Source organism: Fulmarus glacialis, unplaced genomic scaffold (genome assembly GCF_000690835.1).
Source record: "Fulmarus glacialis isolate BGI_N327 unplaced genomic scaffold, ASM69083v1 Scaffold50283, whole genome shotgun sequence".
In the NCBI taxonomy this organism is placed as follows: domain Eukaryota; kingdom Metazoa; phylum Chordata; class Aves; order Procellariiformes; family Procellariidae; genus Fulmarus; species Fulmarus glacialis.
The window spans coordinates 1562-20062 of NW_009203305.1; the positions used below are offsets into that span (position 1 = coordinate 1562).

The window sequence follows — 18501 nt, forward strand, 5'->3', positions numbered from 1 at the left end:
TCAGGTGATCAATTAACACCTTTTTCTTTCTTTGTGCCATGAAGGAGGATTGTTAAAGATGATGCAAAAGAAAGCAAATATTGTTGTCCCTGCAGGCCATTGCAGCTGAAATAACTTGATTTTATTAGAACAGTTTCAAAATGGATGCTTATCTTGTAACTGTAACTCCCTCAGTTCCTGTAACTTTGGTTTGTACAGCATTCGAAGCCTATTTGTGTTGTAAATATATTCCATAGGAAGTGCCCATATCTGCAGTCTCATGAAGAGAGGACAAGTTTCTTTCCAGGTCCAAACTTCTTGAACATCCCTGATGTAAATAAGCCACTGCAGCAAATTTATTGTTTTGGATTCTGTATGGATTCTGGAAATTCTGAATATTGTGTGAGGTTTATGTAGCTTGATTTCTTATACGCAGAGGAACCTTTCCCTTTAGATTTCTAAAATAATGCCACTTAAAGGACAATTGCAGAAGGTTGTAGAAGAGGAGCTGTGCAGGATATGTGATCAAGTGCATGTCTGGGAGTGAGGCATGAGCCTGTAATGGGTGTGCCAAGGATTGTGGGTGAAAGAGGAAGTGAAAGCCCATTTAAGCCACCCACTCCCACTACCCCTTCCCTTCTGTAATTTTCATCCTGGTTTATCAATTTTTCTCTCTGCTCAGCAGCATCTGCAGTTGCTCAGATGCTAATTTGCCTGTGATTGCAACGGGAGATGGTTTGTGACTCAAACTAAAGTAAGGAAGCACGTCTTCCAGAGCTTTAATAACATTCAAAGCAGGGAAAAACTCAACTATGGCTAGAAACTTAGCAAGTCTTTGTGATTGTTTATTTTTTATTTTAAAGGTTATAAAATGTGTTTGAACAATGAGTTCTGAATGTATAGTACCTTTGCTGCTGCTTAATTTCCCAATAAAAATAGGTTACAAAATTATTTTCTGCAAAGGTTGATATCTATAATTAGAAAAAAAGCATGTTGGACTGGTTAAGATAGGCTGGTGCAGATGAGACTAATAATGACTTACTGAACACTGGCTGCCATGACTGAGTCCGGAAAGTCAGTTATGTTTGCTGCCTTGGCTCTGCAGTCTAAATCACCCAGAAACATAGTTTAATGAGGAGCTACTGCCCGGCCTGTCCAGTGTTTAATGGCAAAGCTGGGAAATACTAGCAGAGACTATATGCACAGTAAAGTTAAATATTCAGTGCTTTGCAGAACCTTTAAAGAGACACCTTTTACTCCAAGAGGAGTAGGAATTAAGAAGGGAGAAAGAAGTCCATTAGGGAGAATAATGAGAAAGAAAAGTTGATTGTCCTGAAACTTTGTATAAAAAAAAAGACAAATTGGAAGAAGCCCATCAGTTTGTTTTCCTTTGTCAGGCAGAATCTGCTGGTGGCTCAACACACTGTCCTGCTCTGTGAAATGTAGTTCTTGCTGCTGAACACAGCTTTCACAACTATGCATGAAATCTACCTTTGTTCTTCTGAGCTTTGTGTACAAAACAGCTGAGAACAGCCTGTGCAGTGACTGGTTTGGTGACTAAATTACTGCCCCAAAGAAACAAATAGTAATAGGAAAGCGTGGTTTTTTCCTACTTCATTTTTCAAAATTCTAGAAGCATCATGAAATCTCTTGGCCAGTCTGTAATCCTAAAGCTTTTAGAAACTTTCAGCAAAATGTCCCCACCCAGACAGATTCTGCAGTCTGTAGTATGAATTTTGCCTGAAAAAGAATGGGGCCCCAAATGTTTGAAACTGCACGCTAGAAGGCTAGCTGGTAATTAGTCTTCCCAGAGAGGACATTGTAAAAACAAATCATTGAGCCATTTGTTGCTGTTCTACCTAAGAACACAGTTAGTTAAAAGAGCCTCTGCCAAAACCCTGGGAAAGAGCTCAGGATGTTCTATGTGTTTTTAAAATAGAAATCAACCAGCAACCCTGTCTTTTAGCAGAGCTTTGCACCAGCCCTTCTATAATACATGCGCAGTTCACTACAGGGAAGAAAACAGGTTTGGCATTTTCATAGGAAAGAGCTGCAAGGTGATTTGAAACACTGAGAAGCAGTATCTGCAGTGATTTTGTCATTGTATTTTTTATGTCTGTTATAATGGAATATGAAATTAACTTAAAACACTTGTCCCAGAGCCTTGGCTGTAAAGTCGCTACAGATGCAGGAGATGAGAGCATCTTCCTGGATCTTTTTGAAAGGCATTGGGCAGCTGGAGTCTACTGTCATTTTCCCACTGGAGGAGTCTGAAATGGTGGCATCAGAGAGGTTCACAAAGGGGAATCTAATGGGAGTTGTGGAGAGGGTCAAATGTTCTGCATTCTCTAAGGAAACTCCTGTAAAAGTCTGTTGTACCAGTGGCATTTCCTGGGCATTTTTTCCCATAAATGTCTGGCAAATAGTGTTTGTCCTTGGGAGGCAAAAGCTGCAAGGGGAAGACTGCTGGAGAGGCAGGGCTGCAGCAAAGACAGAGCAGGAGTTGCTCTGGGTTTTGCTGCAGTTTCATTTGTGGGAGTAGGTGGTTCTGTATATATTGATGTGATCAGAGGCCTGGCCAACTTACGAGTCCCCGGGGGCCCTCTAGCAATGGCTTCCTGTGGCTTAAGGTGTGCTATAGGCACTGTGGAGAAACGTGGGACAGATTCTCAGAAAAGAGTCCATTGCTCCAGTTTAGTTTCATGCCGGGACAGAAGGGGCATAGTGCTCTCAGCAGCCTCACTAGACTTGCATCCTCCCCTACACTGGACGTGGCAGCCCCTGTGATAAGGCAATCCTGGTGCAATGCCACATCATAGTGTAGGAGCTCTCCTTGTACTGTTCAGGAACCACAGATTGGTAGCTCTATGAATGCCCATTTCTTTGGAGACAATTCTTCTTAATTTCACAGCCAGGTTGTATTTAAAAGAGAATATGCACATGATGCTGGAAGAATAAGGCTGAAGAGTATTTGGTGACTTTTCTGGACTTTTTGGACCGCTTGATTTGAATAAAGGTTGTCTACTTAGTCCCCACAGCTGTACAGCCTGGGATAGGGCATCTCACTAGGTGATGATAGGGCATCATCACCAGATCTGAGTGAGAGCCACACTCTCGTGGTGAATGAACGAGCTGGAAGTTGTGACTAGTGGCAGGACCATCAAATGCAAGGGGAATGCTTTAGCCATTGTCCTTAATCTGCAGTTTCTTGGTGGGAGCGAGGAGTACCTTTCCGTTCAGCATTCTTTCCAGAAACCTGAGTGTTTGTGAATTTCAAAATTAAAAACTAAAAGGAGGCCCATCTTGCCAGGCATTGACTTTGAGATTGGATGTCAACTGCCAAAGACGGTGGGAGAGGTTTTGGACCAATAGAAAGCTGATAACAGCAGAAACGTCACAAGAGGTCCTGCTCTATGTCCCATCTTGTGGTCCCAGGTGAGTCTGAGAAAACCAGTGGACCATGAGCTGGAGCCCTTTTGCCAGGGGAACCAGTACAAACACATTTTCTTTATGTTTGGCAGTAGGAGTGAGCTGCACACAAATTTGCTAATGCTAATTAAGCTGCTGTAGGAAATGGGAACTCAGCCAGGCGTACAAAGAGCAGGGAAAAACCCCGAAATGAAGCGAGTTAATATTAGCACAAATTACACCAACCGTATCATGAGGAACCATAAGGGAGAAGGAAAGGGGCTAAGCAAGGTCATGAAAAATGATCAAATTGTGTGTGAGTGCATGTACACAAACGCATGAATACTTTGACAAAAGCTAGTGGTGGATTGTTGAGAAGCCAATGCAGCTAAGTTCCTGCTTTGTTACATAGATAAATTGCCAAAGGAAACATTATCCAAACAGTTCTACTTCAAAGGCAAAACGACAAGCTTTGGGGAACTTGCGGTACTTTCAATCTGGCCAATAACCAAGTGTAAAGTGTAAAATATACACGTTTAGGAAGTAGGACACATGCCGTTCAAGACAGGCCTTTCCCATGCTCTCAAACCAGTGCAGCTTCATTTGATGTGCAAATGCATGATGTGTGATCTGTCCTGGCAATGTGCTGCCTGCCAGCAGCACAAACATTTCACAAGCACCCTTTTGGGTTACTTCAGCCTGCTGTGTGCACAGCCTCCTTGGCAACCTCTGCAGCTGGAGCTTTTCTTACAATCTATTGCTGTTGTGGTTGCACAATCCAGGTTTATTTAGGAGGTCTTGTCAAGAGTCTCCAGGCAGATAAAAACACCTCAAAACCAGCCTGGAATTGCAGGATTTGATGTTCGATACTAGGATTAAATGACAATACAAGGAATGGTTACAGTAATATGCTGGGCAACATATCAGTAATGCATACTTCATCAGTCCTTGAGGCAAATTGTCCCGGCAGATGTCCCAGCCTTCCTGGGCATTGGAGGCTTCGGGGCATTACAGGTGATGGTAAGGGCCCTCCATAATGTGATCACAAATGTCACCTGAAATCAGGTGAAATTATGTTCCCTAGAGTGCTTCCTGGCACTGCAGGCACAGCCAAAAATGTATGTGCTGTGCACAGCACAGGACAGCCTCTGCTGTTTGATGAAACTCATTTTATAAACCCATGAAAAGTAACAGTGCAAGTGCTCACCATATAGAAGCAGTGGATCGTGGGTGCAGTCCCTTTTTTCAGTAGTGGCTTGAGTGGATTTAAATTTGTTGATATCAGAAAAAAATAGTTGTGGTCTTTACAGTGCAACTGGGCTACAGAGTACCTGTGCTAGGGGGATGAGGTTGACTTTTAGTGAGGGTTCAGGATTTAAGCTCAGCTGGCTGCACTGTTTTAGAATTAACCATTCTTATGAACCAGGGGCATGTAGATGTGCTTTTTCTCCCCCTCTAACAGTAAGCTAAGGGGATCAGGGACTTTATGCAACAGTTCTGGTGACTTATCCCAGTTGTACCAAGAGGCAAGTCACCCTTGTGCCTCTACTCGCTGTCTTTGGGACAGATTCTCAGTCATACATGTGTGCCGCAGCCTCTAGGCCTCAATCTTAGCTAACCAAGCAGTTGGTGCTGAGCACTACCCCAGTGTAGCAGCTGTGGTTCCACACACAGCTCAATCTGCTCTTCACCATTAAAATGACTGAACTTGCACTGCAGCCAGCTGTAATAATCTGTTGCTTGTGTTAACCTTGAATTCCAGCGTGTCAGTTCCGGTCCTCTGAGAAAGATTAGGCAAGCCAGCATCCCAGCACTCCATATTGTGCTGTGTGGAAGAGGAAAGTGGGATCCCAAGCCCTAGTAGTAGCATATTCTAGCCACACTTCAGTCACATGATACACATGATACCACTACTCTCACATCAGCCTAATCTATCCTTATAAATGGCCCAACTGCATGCTGAATTCCCCCACTCTGCGTCAAAAGTTCTTGAGCTTTCTGGCAGAGCCACATAGTTCCCTGATACCTGTGCGCTGTCAGTGGACACAGAAGATACAGTGAAGATACAGAAGGAATAAATCAACTATGTGTTTAACGAGGACAAGGAAGAAAGATGCAGTTTTATGCAGCTGTAGTCTAATGTGCTGAGAGAAGTCTGTTTGAACGGGTTGGGAATGCTGATGGCATCTAATAGCCACAGAGGCTTTTCCTGCTTCCTGATAGATATAGCACTGTGAATATCAGTCATTGTGGTATGAAGTTGTTATAAGAAAAATAACTTCCTGTGTTGATGGACTTAGCATGCAGTAAACGGAGATGTATGGATGCAAATGTAAGGTGGTTGGGTGGTTGTAAATGTAGCTCTCCAGAGCTCTAGGTGTGACCATGCAGAGAGTCATAAGTAAACAGTACAGTATATTGCTTGTCTTTGACTTCCTCTCTAGCTAAATTTGTGCCCTAAATTCAGTGTTATTATGGGTTCTCTTTTTTCCAGGACAGAACTGAGAAATAAGAGGGCACTGTAACACAGTGCCTCTGCATATGCAAGGCAAGCTTTTTCATCGTGGCCTCTGTGGGGAGGAAGAGAACGAGCAGGGCACCAATAAATGTGTGAGTGCTATTCAAGTAGTATCAATATCCATCGCTTTGTCTGAAGGCCACAGAACTGAAATGCTTTTTGCCTTTCTTCACATCCTTTTCCCAGAAGAAAGGCACAATTATTTCCAAACTCTCCCTTTACTACACCTGTATACACATTTATTGATACATTTACTTTCACTGGCTGGGGCTCCACAGAGTGCTTATTTACTGGGGACTGAACTTTGCTCATTTCATTAGATGACAACACTCCTTGTTTTCAATGGGTTCCAGAACAACCTTCTGTCATTCATTTTGCTTTCAGAAAAGCACTCCATTGCTTGTGCCTATGTGACTGCTTGGAGTGGTGAGACAGGTTGCAAACAGGTCAGAGAGATGGGGAATATGGAAAGTGCTAATTGTCCACTCACAGTCCCATGACAGAGTGTTGTCCATGCCGCTAGTTAAATAGAAATGAAACTTGCTTAATATATTCCTGATATCCCAGACTTTCAGGAACAGTACTCCTTTTTGAGAATGCAATTTCACCGTTATTATTAAGTTTTATTCTCTTTTATCCCATCTGTTTTAGTCAAGTTACTTTATCTATTGTGATTGCCTATAGAGTGTTGATTAAACCAACAATATTATTCTGTGGCATTGAGGTATAACTATTGCTTGCCATACAATGAAGTAGCTTGGCCTTATTAACTGAGTAGTTACTTTACCTCAATAGGCACCATTTCAAAAGAGGAGGAATGCTGTTCCTGGCAATGAAAGTAACTCTGGAATAAAGGGGTTGCTTAAGGGAGAGTTGTATAGTACCTGGCCATGTGAATTTTACTGGCTGTCAAATAACATTCAGTCTGTCCTTTTCCCCTGTTTTAGCATTTTGAAATTAAAGACAAGTAGAATATCACTCCGTAAAAGATCTGAGTGTTAATTTAATCATCTCTGTGACTCATCTACTAGAGAAAGAAAAGGCATCATGATTTTTTTAAACGTTATCCAAAACTCAAGCTGTGATGCAGCAGTTTGCTAGGGTGCCCCACTGGTTCTGATGATTTCAGACCTTTCGCAATAGCTAAACTTTATGACCATGAGGGTGAGGATGAACTTTGGCTATGACCTAGATCTGCAACTCACAAGTGTTTTTCATACAGCTGCAATAATATTCCAGAAAATGTAATTGGCCTTTTGCTTCATTCACTTTTGCAAATGAAAATAAAGCTACTGTGAGAGCAGATCTTTTGCTAAGAAAATATTTTTTTTTAATATTTTTATAGCTCTGTCAACAATAAAGGAGTCTCACAGTCTAAAGTCTTTCTCTAAACCTTTTTAATGGAAAAAACTTCATAGAAAATATCCTTTTACTTTTTTAATAACATATAACTATATACATGATTAAAAACTGTAACAAAAAGCTGCAGGGACTGGAAAAATGTTTTGTTGGATCTATGCAGATGGTACATTTAAAACAGGATTTCACAAATCCATGTACATCAGATGGAGCTGCAGTGACAGGGTTGAAGAAAATGGCAACTCTATATTATTTACCTGAATGTACTGAGAATAAAGCACGGACATACAAAATACACAAAAAGAATACAAAAGAGTACACGGTGTAAATGCTGTTAGCACAGGAAGTTTCTTTTTTAAGTAAATAGGAGAAAAGTAAAATCTCCTTTTTCACATTTTATATTGTAATTTAAAAGATAACTAATCTCTTATTTGCTGTATTTTGTTTTTCTTTACTCTGACATACACTACAGTAGAAGTATATGGCATTTGCATGTCATAACTCAGGAATATTTTGATTCATCTCCCATGTCTGTGAATGTACTGTCATTTCTGAATAACATCATGTATACATATTGCTTTAAAAAGACATACACAGTTTGACATGAGTTAGAAATACAAAATATTGAGGGCCACCACACTACAAAGTGCTGGATACTCTTGTCTTGATCCAGCAGTATGTTTAAGGACACACACAACTTCAAATCTAAGAGGAATTCCTCAGAGAATAAAGGAAGTTAAGAACGTGCAGAAGTGATTTGCTGATCAGGTCTGGAGTTTTCAACAGTTCGTAGTATAGACTCTGCAGCTAGGAAGACTGTTACACCTGATGCCATAATTCTGTCCTTACACCCCAGATAATGTAGCTACACAGTGTAGGTGATTTACTGTACTTTTAAAATAAATTTTCTTAATTCTAAGTTAAAACATAAAATGAAACCTCGTTCAAAAAAGTCTGGGGAATCGAGGAGCTCTGCAGCTGCAAAGAAGAAAGAGATGGTGTTTAGTTTGTTAGCTACAAGTTGGAAGAGATTCTGTAGGCAGCAGGTAATAATGTGACAGGTTTTAAACACTTCACTTCTAAAAGAACTTGCTCATATTTTTGTCCTGGGCCAAAAAAAGAACAGACATAATTGAAAAGTCAGTACCAGCCAGTAAGCTCACCGGAGGCTCACAAGCATGGTGAGGATGGCAAGCCATCATTTAGTAAGAAAATAAAGTCAAGCTTACTTCCTGTCAAGTGGGCTTTTGCTGGGTTCTTCCTGCTGTAACAAATACTTAATAATTCCCAGTGTAATCACAGGCAGTTTAATAGCAGACAAATAAATGGAGTCTGTGTGTGCATATACTTGTTTAAAAAAAGAAAAAATGTGAAAACAACTACAGTAACAACAACAAAACTAGACAAGCAGTGAAAGCTAAAATATTCTGTGAAGCCTTGGGATCTGTTCCTGTTCTCCTTAATACCCTCCCTCCCTGTCTGACCATGCTCTTTTGGCAGCCAGGTAAAACCTTTCAAGTTCCTTTAAGTGAGGGAGGATTTTTGCTTATAGCAAGACATAAAGTAATTATGAAAGTAAGTTTTGAAAACCAAATTGCTGTGGGTCATGAAGCCGAATGTCACTGATAAGTATTTGGATCTCATTGTCCATATAATGGTTTGATTCCCTTCCCCTCGTTATGTGAGCATGCTAATTGGAAAGTTGCCAATATACCAGTTTTTGGCTCATTACCGTTCAGAGTCTTTTACTTTTTAAGAACACCGATGATACTTGTTTATGTTGTTCGTTGCTAGCATTTTGGGTAAAATCTGGCTTGTAAAGCCCTGATTGAAACTAGAATGTCAGTACAAGGCAGGTCCGTTTGAGAAGGCAACCTGAAAGCAGTAAGACTTACTTTGTTTATTTAAAGAAGAGATAAATGTGTGTGTGCATGCATTTGCATTTATCAGTTTTATAGCTAGAACTGTTATCAAATGATGCCCAATAGCAATTTTATCTCTTGTTATGATTTGTTTTATAAAGATGTAATGATTCTCAGGAGAGTTTTACGAAAACATGCAGAGTTGGTTTGCATTACATATGCAGTTATGTGCCCAGTATATATGTTGCAACTTAATTTCTTAAATATATATTGTGTAACACTTTTTATTCCTGAGTGCTGGTCTCCATAAGGAATAGAGAGGGTGGCATCATGTGCTCTTCTGCACGTGGTCCTTCATCATTTTAGGAGTTCTTCTGAGGGATCTTTATTGTCACAGTTTTAACTTCAGAATATTCTCTCAATCCACATTCACCCCTAAAAAACAAATTGCAGCATCAGCTTACACCAGACATTAATTCTTTATCGAGCAAAAACCTGCAAAGTGATTCCTTGATAAAGTTAAGATGTAACCTAAAATTCTCGGTATAGGTTTCTGTTGTACTGTGATTTTGTACAGGTGTTCCTTTCATGCCATCTTTCAAAAAACCTGAAGATGAAGTTTCAGTTTAGGTCAAAAGAACAACGGATGGCTTCAGCATTTGGTAAGGAGATACAGAACGACATTGAACCCAGAAATACTCACTATCCGTTGATGGAACTGTTGGGAGTGCATTGATGTCCCCTGTTCTTTCCAGACCTTGAAAATGTCCAAACACCAAGACCTGCACCACTGGTCAGCGAAATTATTGCTTATGTTTGCACTCAAGAAAAAGAAGGTCCAAACTGAGTACTATGGAAAGTGAACTACTCACAACCCTGGGTAAAGATAACTTGACTCCTAACCCATCAATCTTTTTTCCCTGACAAAATATCCAGCAGAAGAAATCAGTATTTGCACGTACCGTGAAAGAGCGTTCAGCTTGCTCAGATTTCCACTAGATTTATGTAGAAGACCTCTTTTTGCTTTGGCAAAGCATCTTACATAAGATCCTCTATACTGCTACAAGCTAGCCACTCACTAGGTCCCAGTTATCTGACACGTGGCTCTGAGGGGTACGTGCTTTGGATAAATTATGCTTAAGAAATGGGTGTTTCTGAATGCTATGTGGATTTTGTTCTTGTCAGCTCCGGCCTGCCTCATCTCTTAGGCAATTCTGCTGAGGTTTAGAGTGGATATTTCATGGCTTCTTGGGAGTTATGCCTGTCTTCTCTGAAGTATAGGTATTTGCTGTGCGTATTTTGAGTAATAGAGAAGTGTGTTCTAGTCAAGTCATTAGTTAAATTCTAATATGTCTGCCGGATGCTGTGTATGTAAAGCAAACAATGTCCCCACCTCAAAAAAGGGACAGTGCAAGTCTGGAAGTAGAGTATCTCTTCTATATGAACTCATACGAGGATTCTTTTGCACAAGTTCTTACAGACATTTGTTTCTTGGTTAAATTCTTATCCCCACCCCTAAAACACACACAATACTGCTCCCTTACTTATATTAAAATCTAAAAAGTGCTGACATGCCTATCATGTTTACTATTTGACACTGTCTTCCCTCTGGATCCCTGTGTGCAGAATTTAATGCCAACTGCACCATAAAGAATATTTCTGAGGAATTACCTTCTAGTAAGTGTTGCTTTCAGAATGGAGGGAGGGGCCACTCTTCAAAGCAGTTAAACCCCTCTGTATGTCCCCGGTGTTGCATAGCCTACTTCGTATTTACCTCTACAATGTAAATTTTACACAAAATACATCATCAGGGGAGAAACTCCTGTAATCTTCCTTGGAAAGTTAATTCATTTGGGCAGAAATACCAGTATTTACCAGCCCATTTCACTCCACCTGCAGTTCTGAAAACTTTCTGATGTGCCTGTTGGCTTAGTAGGCCTTACATGTGATATAGTGGTTGATATTTAACTCATGATTCAGTAGGCATTTTAAGATTACTAGAGTCTAAGTACATGCAAGAAAATATATTAGTAAAGATTTTTTGACATGTGAAAAGTTCCCATTGATTTGGACCACCCCACCCCCAGCTTTCAGTAGAAAGTGGTAGATTTGTCTCCAAAGAATGACCAAAAACTTTAGCTATTTATCAGACTCAGCTGAGTCACAGAACCAGTGGAAGCTGTCACCAGGAGCCGCATGGAGCCCAATAACTAATGCTAGTAAGTCTCTCTGGGTGAAAGTTCCTGCTTGATTCAGTAGGGCTGCGGCTTGGCTCCAGACACCTGTTGGACACATTTTTGCAAGTCAATAGATAACCTAGCCGACAGAGTATCCAGTGCCTTTATGTATGTTCCAACTGCCAGTTGGTTTCTTATCTTGGTCTGGCAAACAAAATTAGATACAGTTATTGTCTGTTTCTTCAGTCCAAGGCTTCAGGGCCTTACTCATTTGTTTTCTGGCCGAAAGTTTGGAAGTGGACAACTGTGATGAATTCTAAGGCAAGTATTTTTCAAAAGTTAAAAAGTTGCTCTTGCTAAATAGGAAGATGGGTTATTCCAGACATTCAGAGCAGAAGAGTCAGTGTGTGTTCAATTAAAGGCCTCACTTGTCCGCACAGCTTAATACAGGGAAGTAGGGAGCAATAACATCCTGTCCTGTGGCCACTTTGGGTCTTCTTGGATTGCAGTTCGGTATCAGGGTGAGAACAAGGGTTGTATCTGTGAAAAGGAAGGAGCCCACGGCTCAAGTTTGCCTGATGCTATCCCTTGGTTGTGTAGGTGTGAGGGAAGAGGAACAAATTGCTCTTCAAAAAGAAACACTACATACCCTCTTCCCTCCCTCAGTCCAAGAGAAAAAAGATAAGGAAAAGAATTATATCTCCAAGCTGTTCTCCTGCTTGCACTTCTTTTTGGGAATGCAACTATGCACTGCTGTATCTCAGAGCCATCCAGACAATAATAATTCTTATGACATTAAAGGATAGTTCTGAAGTAGAATGGCACCTCCTTCCCTTGAAGACATTTGGACAGAGACCAGAATTTTGGGGGACTCTATCTAATATAAAACGGCCACACGTGGCTATCTGCGATGAGTCACCTGATTTTTAGTTACAGGAGTTAAATTCTGCACCACTCAGGTAGTGATAGGAAGCTTTAAAGAAGTGTAAATGTAAAAAATTCCCTCTTTTAGACTCCTTTAAGAATACAAGAATACTGTAAGTAGCCTTAATGTAAACAGAAATCAGTTATATTGTGTACATGAGTTCTGGTTCTCTACTGGTATGCACATACCTACATTTTGTGGGAGTGTAAAATGAGTATAGCAGATCTCAACTTTCTGTGTTCATTTTTTTCCCCATGTGTGATAAAAAATTGTGAATTTAAATGCAGGAACAAAACAAGTCCCAGATAATACAGTGCTAGCACAAACAGCACAGTGGCACAATTATGATCTGGCTGTAACATAGTATTAGCTTAGCAATGACACACATATGTATGGATACTTTCTGTTCTTCTTTTTTGTTCTTTAATTGCCTGACTCAACATTATTTATGCTGTAAAACTTATCCCTTAAAAACATGGATCTAAGAAACTGTGGCATTTTAATAGAAAGTATGCAAATATTAATGCAGGGAGAGGAGGTGAATTAGAAGGTGATATCTGATCAAAGAGGTTCTGAAAACAGTAGAATAATTACTTATAAGTAGGTTTTCAGGCATCTTTGTGAGATAGAGATTATTGCCACTCCAAACATTTACTGGTTTTGATGAGTATTTGCAAAGCTGTAGATGGGAATCAAGTATACAACTACTGTAGATTTTTCCATGGGAGCTGGGGTGCTGCCTGGTTCCCCCCCTTTCAAAAATTCTACGATATCAATATGTGAATATTTTGCTTGCACGGTTAATCTCCCTGAAGTCAACGGGGTCACTCTTGGGTGTCAAGTTACTCATGTGCTCTATCGAGCTTAGTAGTTTTAGAATATTTTCACAATGATAAGAGTTAGATGAGCTGACATATTTATGCCAATGTGAGATCACCTCATAACTCATGAATGTGGAGAATAGTATGAATGTGTTATTCAAAGTACTCCCTAATGAGGGAAAATATTTCAGACTACATAGAGCTTATTTTATAGATCAAGTTGTATACTTCAACATATTTAAAGTTTTAAAGAGTTTGACCTTAACTTTAATTTTACTGCTGAGTTTGCCATTAGCCATAAGCTATTTTGAAAGCTTAGGTGAGACATATCTGGTATACATGCCTCCTGCAGAGAAATTAATTGAATCCTTTGTATGCGTAACCAGTCTGAGGCTGATGCAATTGCTAAACTTCCTTGTGATTGTAATGAGAATTAAAAACTGGTAAGACTTTAAATTAGGTACATGGGACAGTATTTGAGTGTGGAGTTCCATTTCAAAATATTTGGCAGTTAGTTCTAAATGGAATAAGAAAAGACAGAAAGCTTTGTAATGGAAGGTGATTTTTTGAAAGGGATGTAAACATATTTGGCTATCCTTCTCTAGGCCTGATTTAATTTAACATTGTTTATAAATCTGGTAGAGATAGATAACATTTTAATAAAGTTCAGATGCACCTATATTAATAAATGTAAGAAAACAAATTAAGAAAACACAGGTTACAAGTTCAGAAATTTCAGTTCCTTTCAGAATAAGAAGGGAGTTCCAGTAACTTACTTTGCTATGTCAACAAAGGAAAAAAAAAAAAAGAAAAGGAAAGAAAATGGTCTTGCCATGTAAATCAATTGCATTTAGAACTGGCAATGATTATCAGTCATCTTATATTATGCCCTGATCCTCAGATGGGAATATTTCCTGATCTTAATTTGCATGGAAGGATTCACTAATATTTATTAAGTTGTAGAGCTGAAAACAGTTTAGAAGACAGCAGTGTAATACTTACATCTCTCTCCCATTGCCAGACATTTTGAATCCTCCAAAAGGACTTTGGGCATTTAAGGCATTGTAGCAATTTATCCTGTAACAGGAAAGGCATTAAGTCCAACTGCGCTGTCAGAGAGACCTTTGGACAACTCAGAGAGAGGCTGAAACTTGTGGAGCTAAGGACACCATGTACCTCTTAGTAATAACAAACTTGTCTCATGTTGAAAAGAAATGAGGGATTTATGCCACAGAAACAACATTCTGCTCCTTACTCATAAGGAGAATGGGATTTGGCCTGTGAGGACTGAAGGAGGGCACCAAACACTTAGAAGCAGCTTCAATAATGAACTGTTAATATGCTGACAAACCTCAGTGCCAGTTTGTAACACAGAGCTATTAGATCTGAATTTGTCCTTTTTCTCCCTGATTTCTTGTGGAGGATCTTTAGTTTACCCAGACTTGACATACCAAATTGCAAGCTATTAAACTCTAGAGGTGGCATTACCTATTCGTAAGGACTAGAGAGGTGTCCCCTCAAGTCCTTAATATTGTAGAAAGTACATGATTCTTTGTGCCTTTAGCAAAAACCTCAAAGGATTCCTCTGCTCCACAGAAAGGATCATTTATACTCTGCTTTGTTTATTTTCAGTAATGCCATTCAGCAGTGTGGCTGCCATGCTAATGGGAAGCAAGGCCCTTTCCAGTTTCCAATAGCATTCACCCGCAGTGAGCAGAGTCACAACACCTCCTTACAGCTGTTCCATATCTTGGTTAGTGATTCACCACTAGGATGGTCTAGATAAACATTTTTCAGACAAAGGGTGTGAAACTGAGGTGCTATAGTGATAGTGAGTCAAACTCTCTATCTCCAAGAGCAGGAGTGTGATAACTTCTGCCTTACCAGACTGTCCCAGCCTGCATTGCTGAAGAGACTGTCAGGGCCTTGTTTATGTCATTTGTAAAGACAGCAGCTACCAGCCCAAAATCAGAATTGTTGGCTCTCTCTATAACTTCATCCATGGTTTTAAATCTCAGTATTTCTTGAACAGGACCAAAAATCTGCAACAAAGATTAATCATTAATTAATAAATGAGCCCACTCAGAGGCATTATATTCCTGTTTTATTCTGCTTTTTTAACTGTCTTCTCTCTCCTGTTGTACTCTTACAAATTCCCACAGCAACATTTAATAGTGATAATAGCTGTCTGTAAAACTGCATGAATTTCCCACAGCAGTTGCCTCAGCGGAACTCCTCCATTCTTCCCTTATCTCTTCTTCAAGGTCTGAGACTTTACAGCCAATGACAAAAACTGAGCTTCTTTACCCAACTGATGTCGTCAGTGGCTGTGTGCATAAGGAGTCCTGAAAAGATTTTACTCTTTTTTTTTTTTTTTTTTTTTTTTAATATAGTGGTAATTTTCACTCTAATTTTGTCTTGGGAAGTAAACAAAAGAAAAAAAATAATGTTTAGGACATTCTGAAGTGATCTTGCCCATGTGTGTGAATACCTCCTCCTTGGCAATCCGCATGTCATCTGTTACATTGGAAAACACCGTAGGTTCAATGAAGAAGCCCTTTCTTCCTAGCCCTTTACCCCCACATTCAAGTTTTGCTCCTTCAGTAATGCCGCTTTGAATCAGTTCCAAAATCTTGTTGTATTGTTTTTTATCAATCTGAAAGAGAGAAGAAGCCATTTGACTTGCAGACCGTGCACTTGAAAATCAAGTCAAAAGTGTTTTTTTAGGCAACTCATGTCCCAGTGAGTGGACTCATGCTTATATTCACTACTCTTTGAGCTGGAAATGCCAAAGATGTACAAATATCTGCTGACTGTAACCTAGGGCTCAGTCTTCTTAATGATGTGTCCCCTTATGTGTGTGGCTCAACCCACATTCTTGCTAAGCAATCTGGTTTATAAGTACAAACAAAGCAGATCATTATTTTTTGTCCCAGGTTAACTTCCTGAAAATGGTATAAGGCCAGCTGGTTATTAGTGGCAGGAACACTTTCTAAAGGCCTATTTCTAATTCTATCCATCTTTTGCTTAGAATTCCTGTCCCTCTAGTCATCTACAAGCACAGTTATGGTTGTAGACAGTTCTTGAAAGTAAGCGCCCACAGAGACTTCTGAGAGCTTCTTATCAGTTCACAGCTGTATCTTGGGGGCTGAAGATCAGAATCTTGCTGTTAAAGCTGGGAGGCAAACTTACTGATATTTAAAGATGAGAGTTTTTACTTAAGAAGAAACACCTCTGAGCTGCACAGATTATCTACTCCATTAGAATTTTAATCTTGGAAACGTTTATCATGTCAGCTACCCTGGACTGTGAGTGAGTATGCACTGACTGACCTCTGTCCTAGTAGAGTTTAAATGCTTCCAGGCACCTTCTGGGCTGTAGAGCTGAAGCACTATTCCTTTACCTGTGGACCTTGTTCTGTAGTTGGGTCAAAAGGACTCCCCACAACTCTCCTCTTTGCACGTTCTACGCTTCTTCTAACAAACTCTTCATAGATTGATTCTTCCACATAAATCCGTGAGCCTGCAGTGCAGCATTGACCTTGATTGAAGAAGACCCCTTGGTGAGCTTGTTCCACAGCATAGTCCACTAAAAAAAACAAGACAGCGTATGTTGCTCTGAAACATCATAGACACATCTGCTATTGCACCAGTGTCACATTTCCACATTTCCACATTGCATAGTGGACTTTTTCCAAAACTTCAAAGCAGAAGTAGGATTTGGTTAAAAAAACCAAAACAGTGACCAAATCAAAACATACTATTGTTGTGTCGGGTCATAAATGAAGATGATTGATTTCATTTTTGTCATAATCCCTGTGAAAATACATGTTTAAAGTTGATTTTTTCCCCATTTATTCCACCCTGGACACAGCTATACTGGAGGGTTATTAGGAGCATTACAACTATTTTAGAAACACTAGATTGCAAGGAACCACTTGGGACTTCAGGCATCATCTAGGTAAAGAAGGGTCTGTAGGTAATACATTCCACATGCCATCTTGTGACACAAGCCACAAAATATTGCTTAACATCCCACTGCAAAAATTAAATCAAGACAGTGCTTTAGCAGTCTATAGGAGTAAGATATGCAAGAACAAATTCACCAATGTCTTATATGCCAGCAACGTGTAATTTATCAACTAAAACTCTTAAGAGACCCTAGGAAGTGGATTGTGCCCCACATTATAGAAGTCTGTCTGACTGGGGTCAGTGGAGAAGGGGAAAATCTGTCTGTGATCCCAAGTTTGCCCATGGTTTAATATTGCATATGTGAGAATTACAGCCAACCAAGTACTTGAGAGAATTTGACTTTGATAATGGCAAGACCTATCCTTCCCAAAAAGCCCGATTATTTTTCTGCAAGACACAAACGTCTTCTTGGACTACATAGGTGACGGGGTAAGCCTTTAAAAAATACAGGTCAATTACAGAACAATCAGCCCTTGATTTCTACTCTTAACTTTCTTGGAGGTAAAACTAACATATCCACTATCCAAGCAGGAGAGAGGATCCAGTCATATTTAAGACATTCAGAGCTAAATTCTCCCATTGGGTGTAATAGCTGACCAGACAAGAATATTGAATTCATCCTTCAACAGTGATGCCCTACAGCACTGTAATACTTCTGTTATCAGCTGTAGCACTTTGGAACATTGCTTAAAGTATAATCTTTCATGGAATAAACAAAGCAACAGTGTTTTACTTTCAGCACATCCTAGACAACTCCATCTAACAGAAATGTCTTATTCTGCCCTCAGCGTGGTCTTGAAAAAAAATTATATAGGATGTTCCCTGGAACACATGCAAATTTTCCCCTGCAGCTCCATGGAGATTGAAAACACTAGTGGATAGAACTGATTAACTGATGTTTCTTCCTCTATTGTTAACACAGTTTTTCACCATGAGGGGCTCTAGCCATTCTTCTCTGTTTTTTTGGTGCACCAAACTTTCAACAGCTTTGCCATGCTTTCTGCTAACCTTTGGCACAGAGTGTTCCTTAGACAGAACAAACAGCTCTTTTGGAATGGTGAGCAAATTGTCTGCTGTTCTTAAATAATCAGAGCTTTGAAGTCTGAATCTCAGGTCAAGTGCTGGTGGTTGTAATTATGGGAAGACCAGAGAGCTTTAGTATGATACATTGTGGAACAGACAGTCCCGAAGAAGACTGTGCTCTCCTCTGTGCCCTGTTATTCCCCTCTTGCCTGCAACTTCTTCCCAGGTCCTCAACCTTATTTGGCAAGTCACAAATAAACTACAGCTCCATGTGGCAGCTAGGAGCATTTGTCTTTCCCCTGTGGAAAGCCATAATACAGACCTTCCCCCAGCCTATATTACTCTACTAGAAGTGTTCAGGTGTGAACCAGTCTGCGTTAGTAGGTTAGGGACATACAAGATGTGGTGATTTCTGGTGGGAGATGGAGATGGATCAGGCCCAGCCAGCATGGGTTCAT

The 18501-nt window shown here is 40.0% G+C and overlaps 1 protein-coding gene across 1 annotated transcript; it reads right to left on the minus strand.

The window, feature by feature from the left end:
* Nucleotides 1–7707: 7707 nt before the first annotated feature.
* LOC104074455 (retinal dehydrogenase 2-like) lies at nt 7708–16637 on the minus strand (the record flags this gene model as incomplete). The annotated part of the gene is made up of 5 exons (XM_009574578.1): nt 7708–9561; nt 14052–14126; nt 14934–15091; nt 15541–15705; nt 16453–16637. Coding segments are annotated over 5 exons (656 nt in total), but the record flags the coding sequence as incomplete, so codon positions are not given.
* Between the last annotated feature and the right edge of the window lie 1864 nt (nt 16638–18501).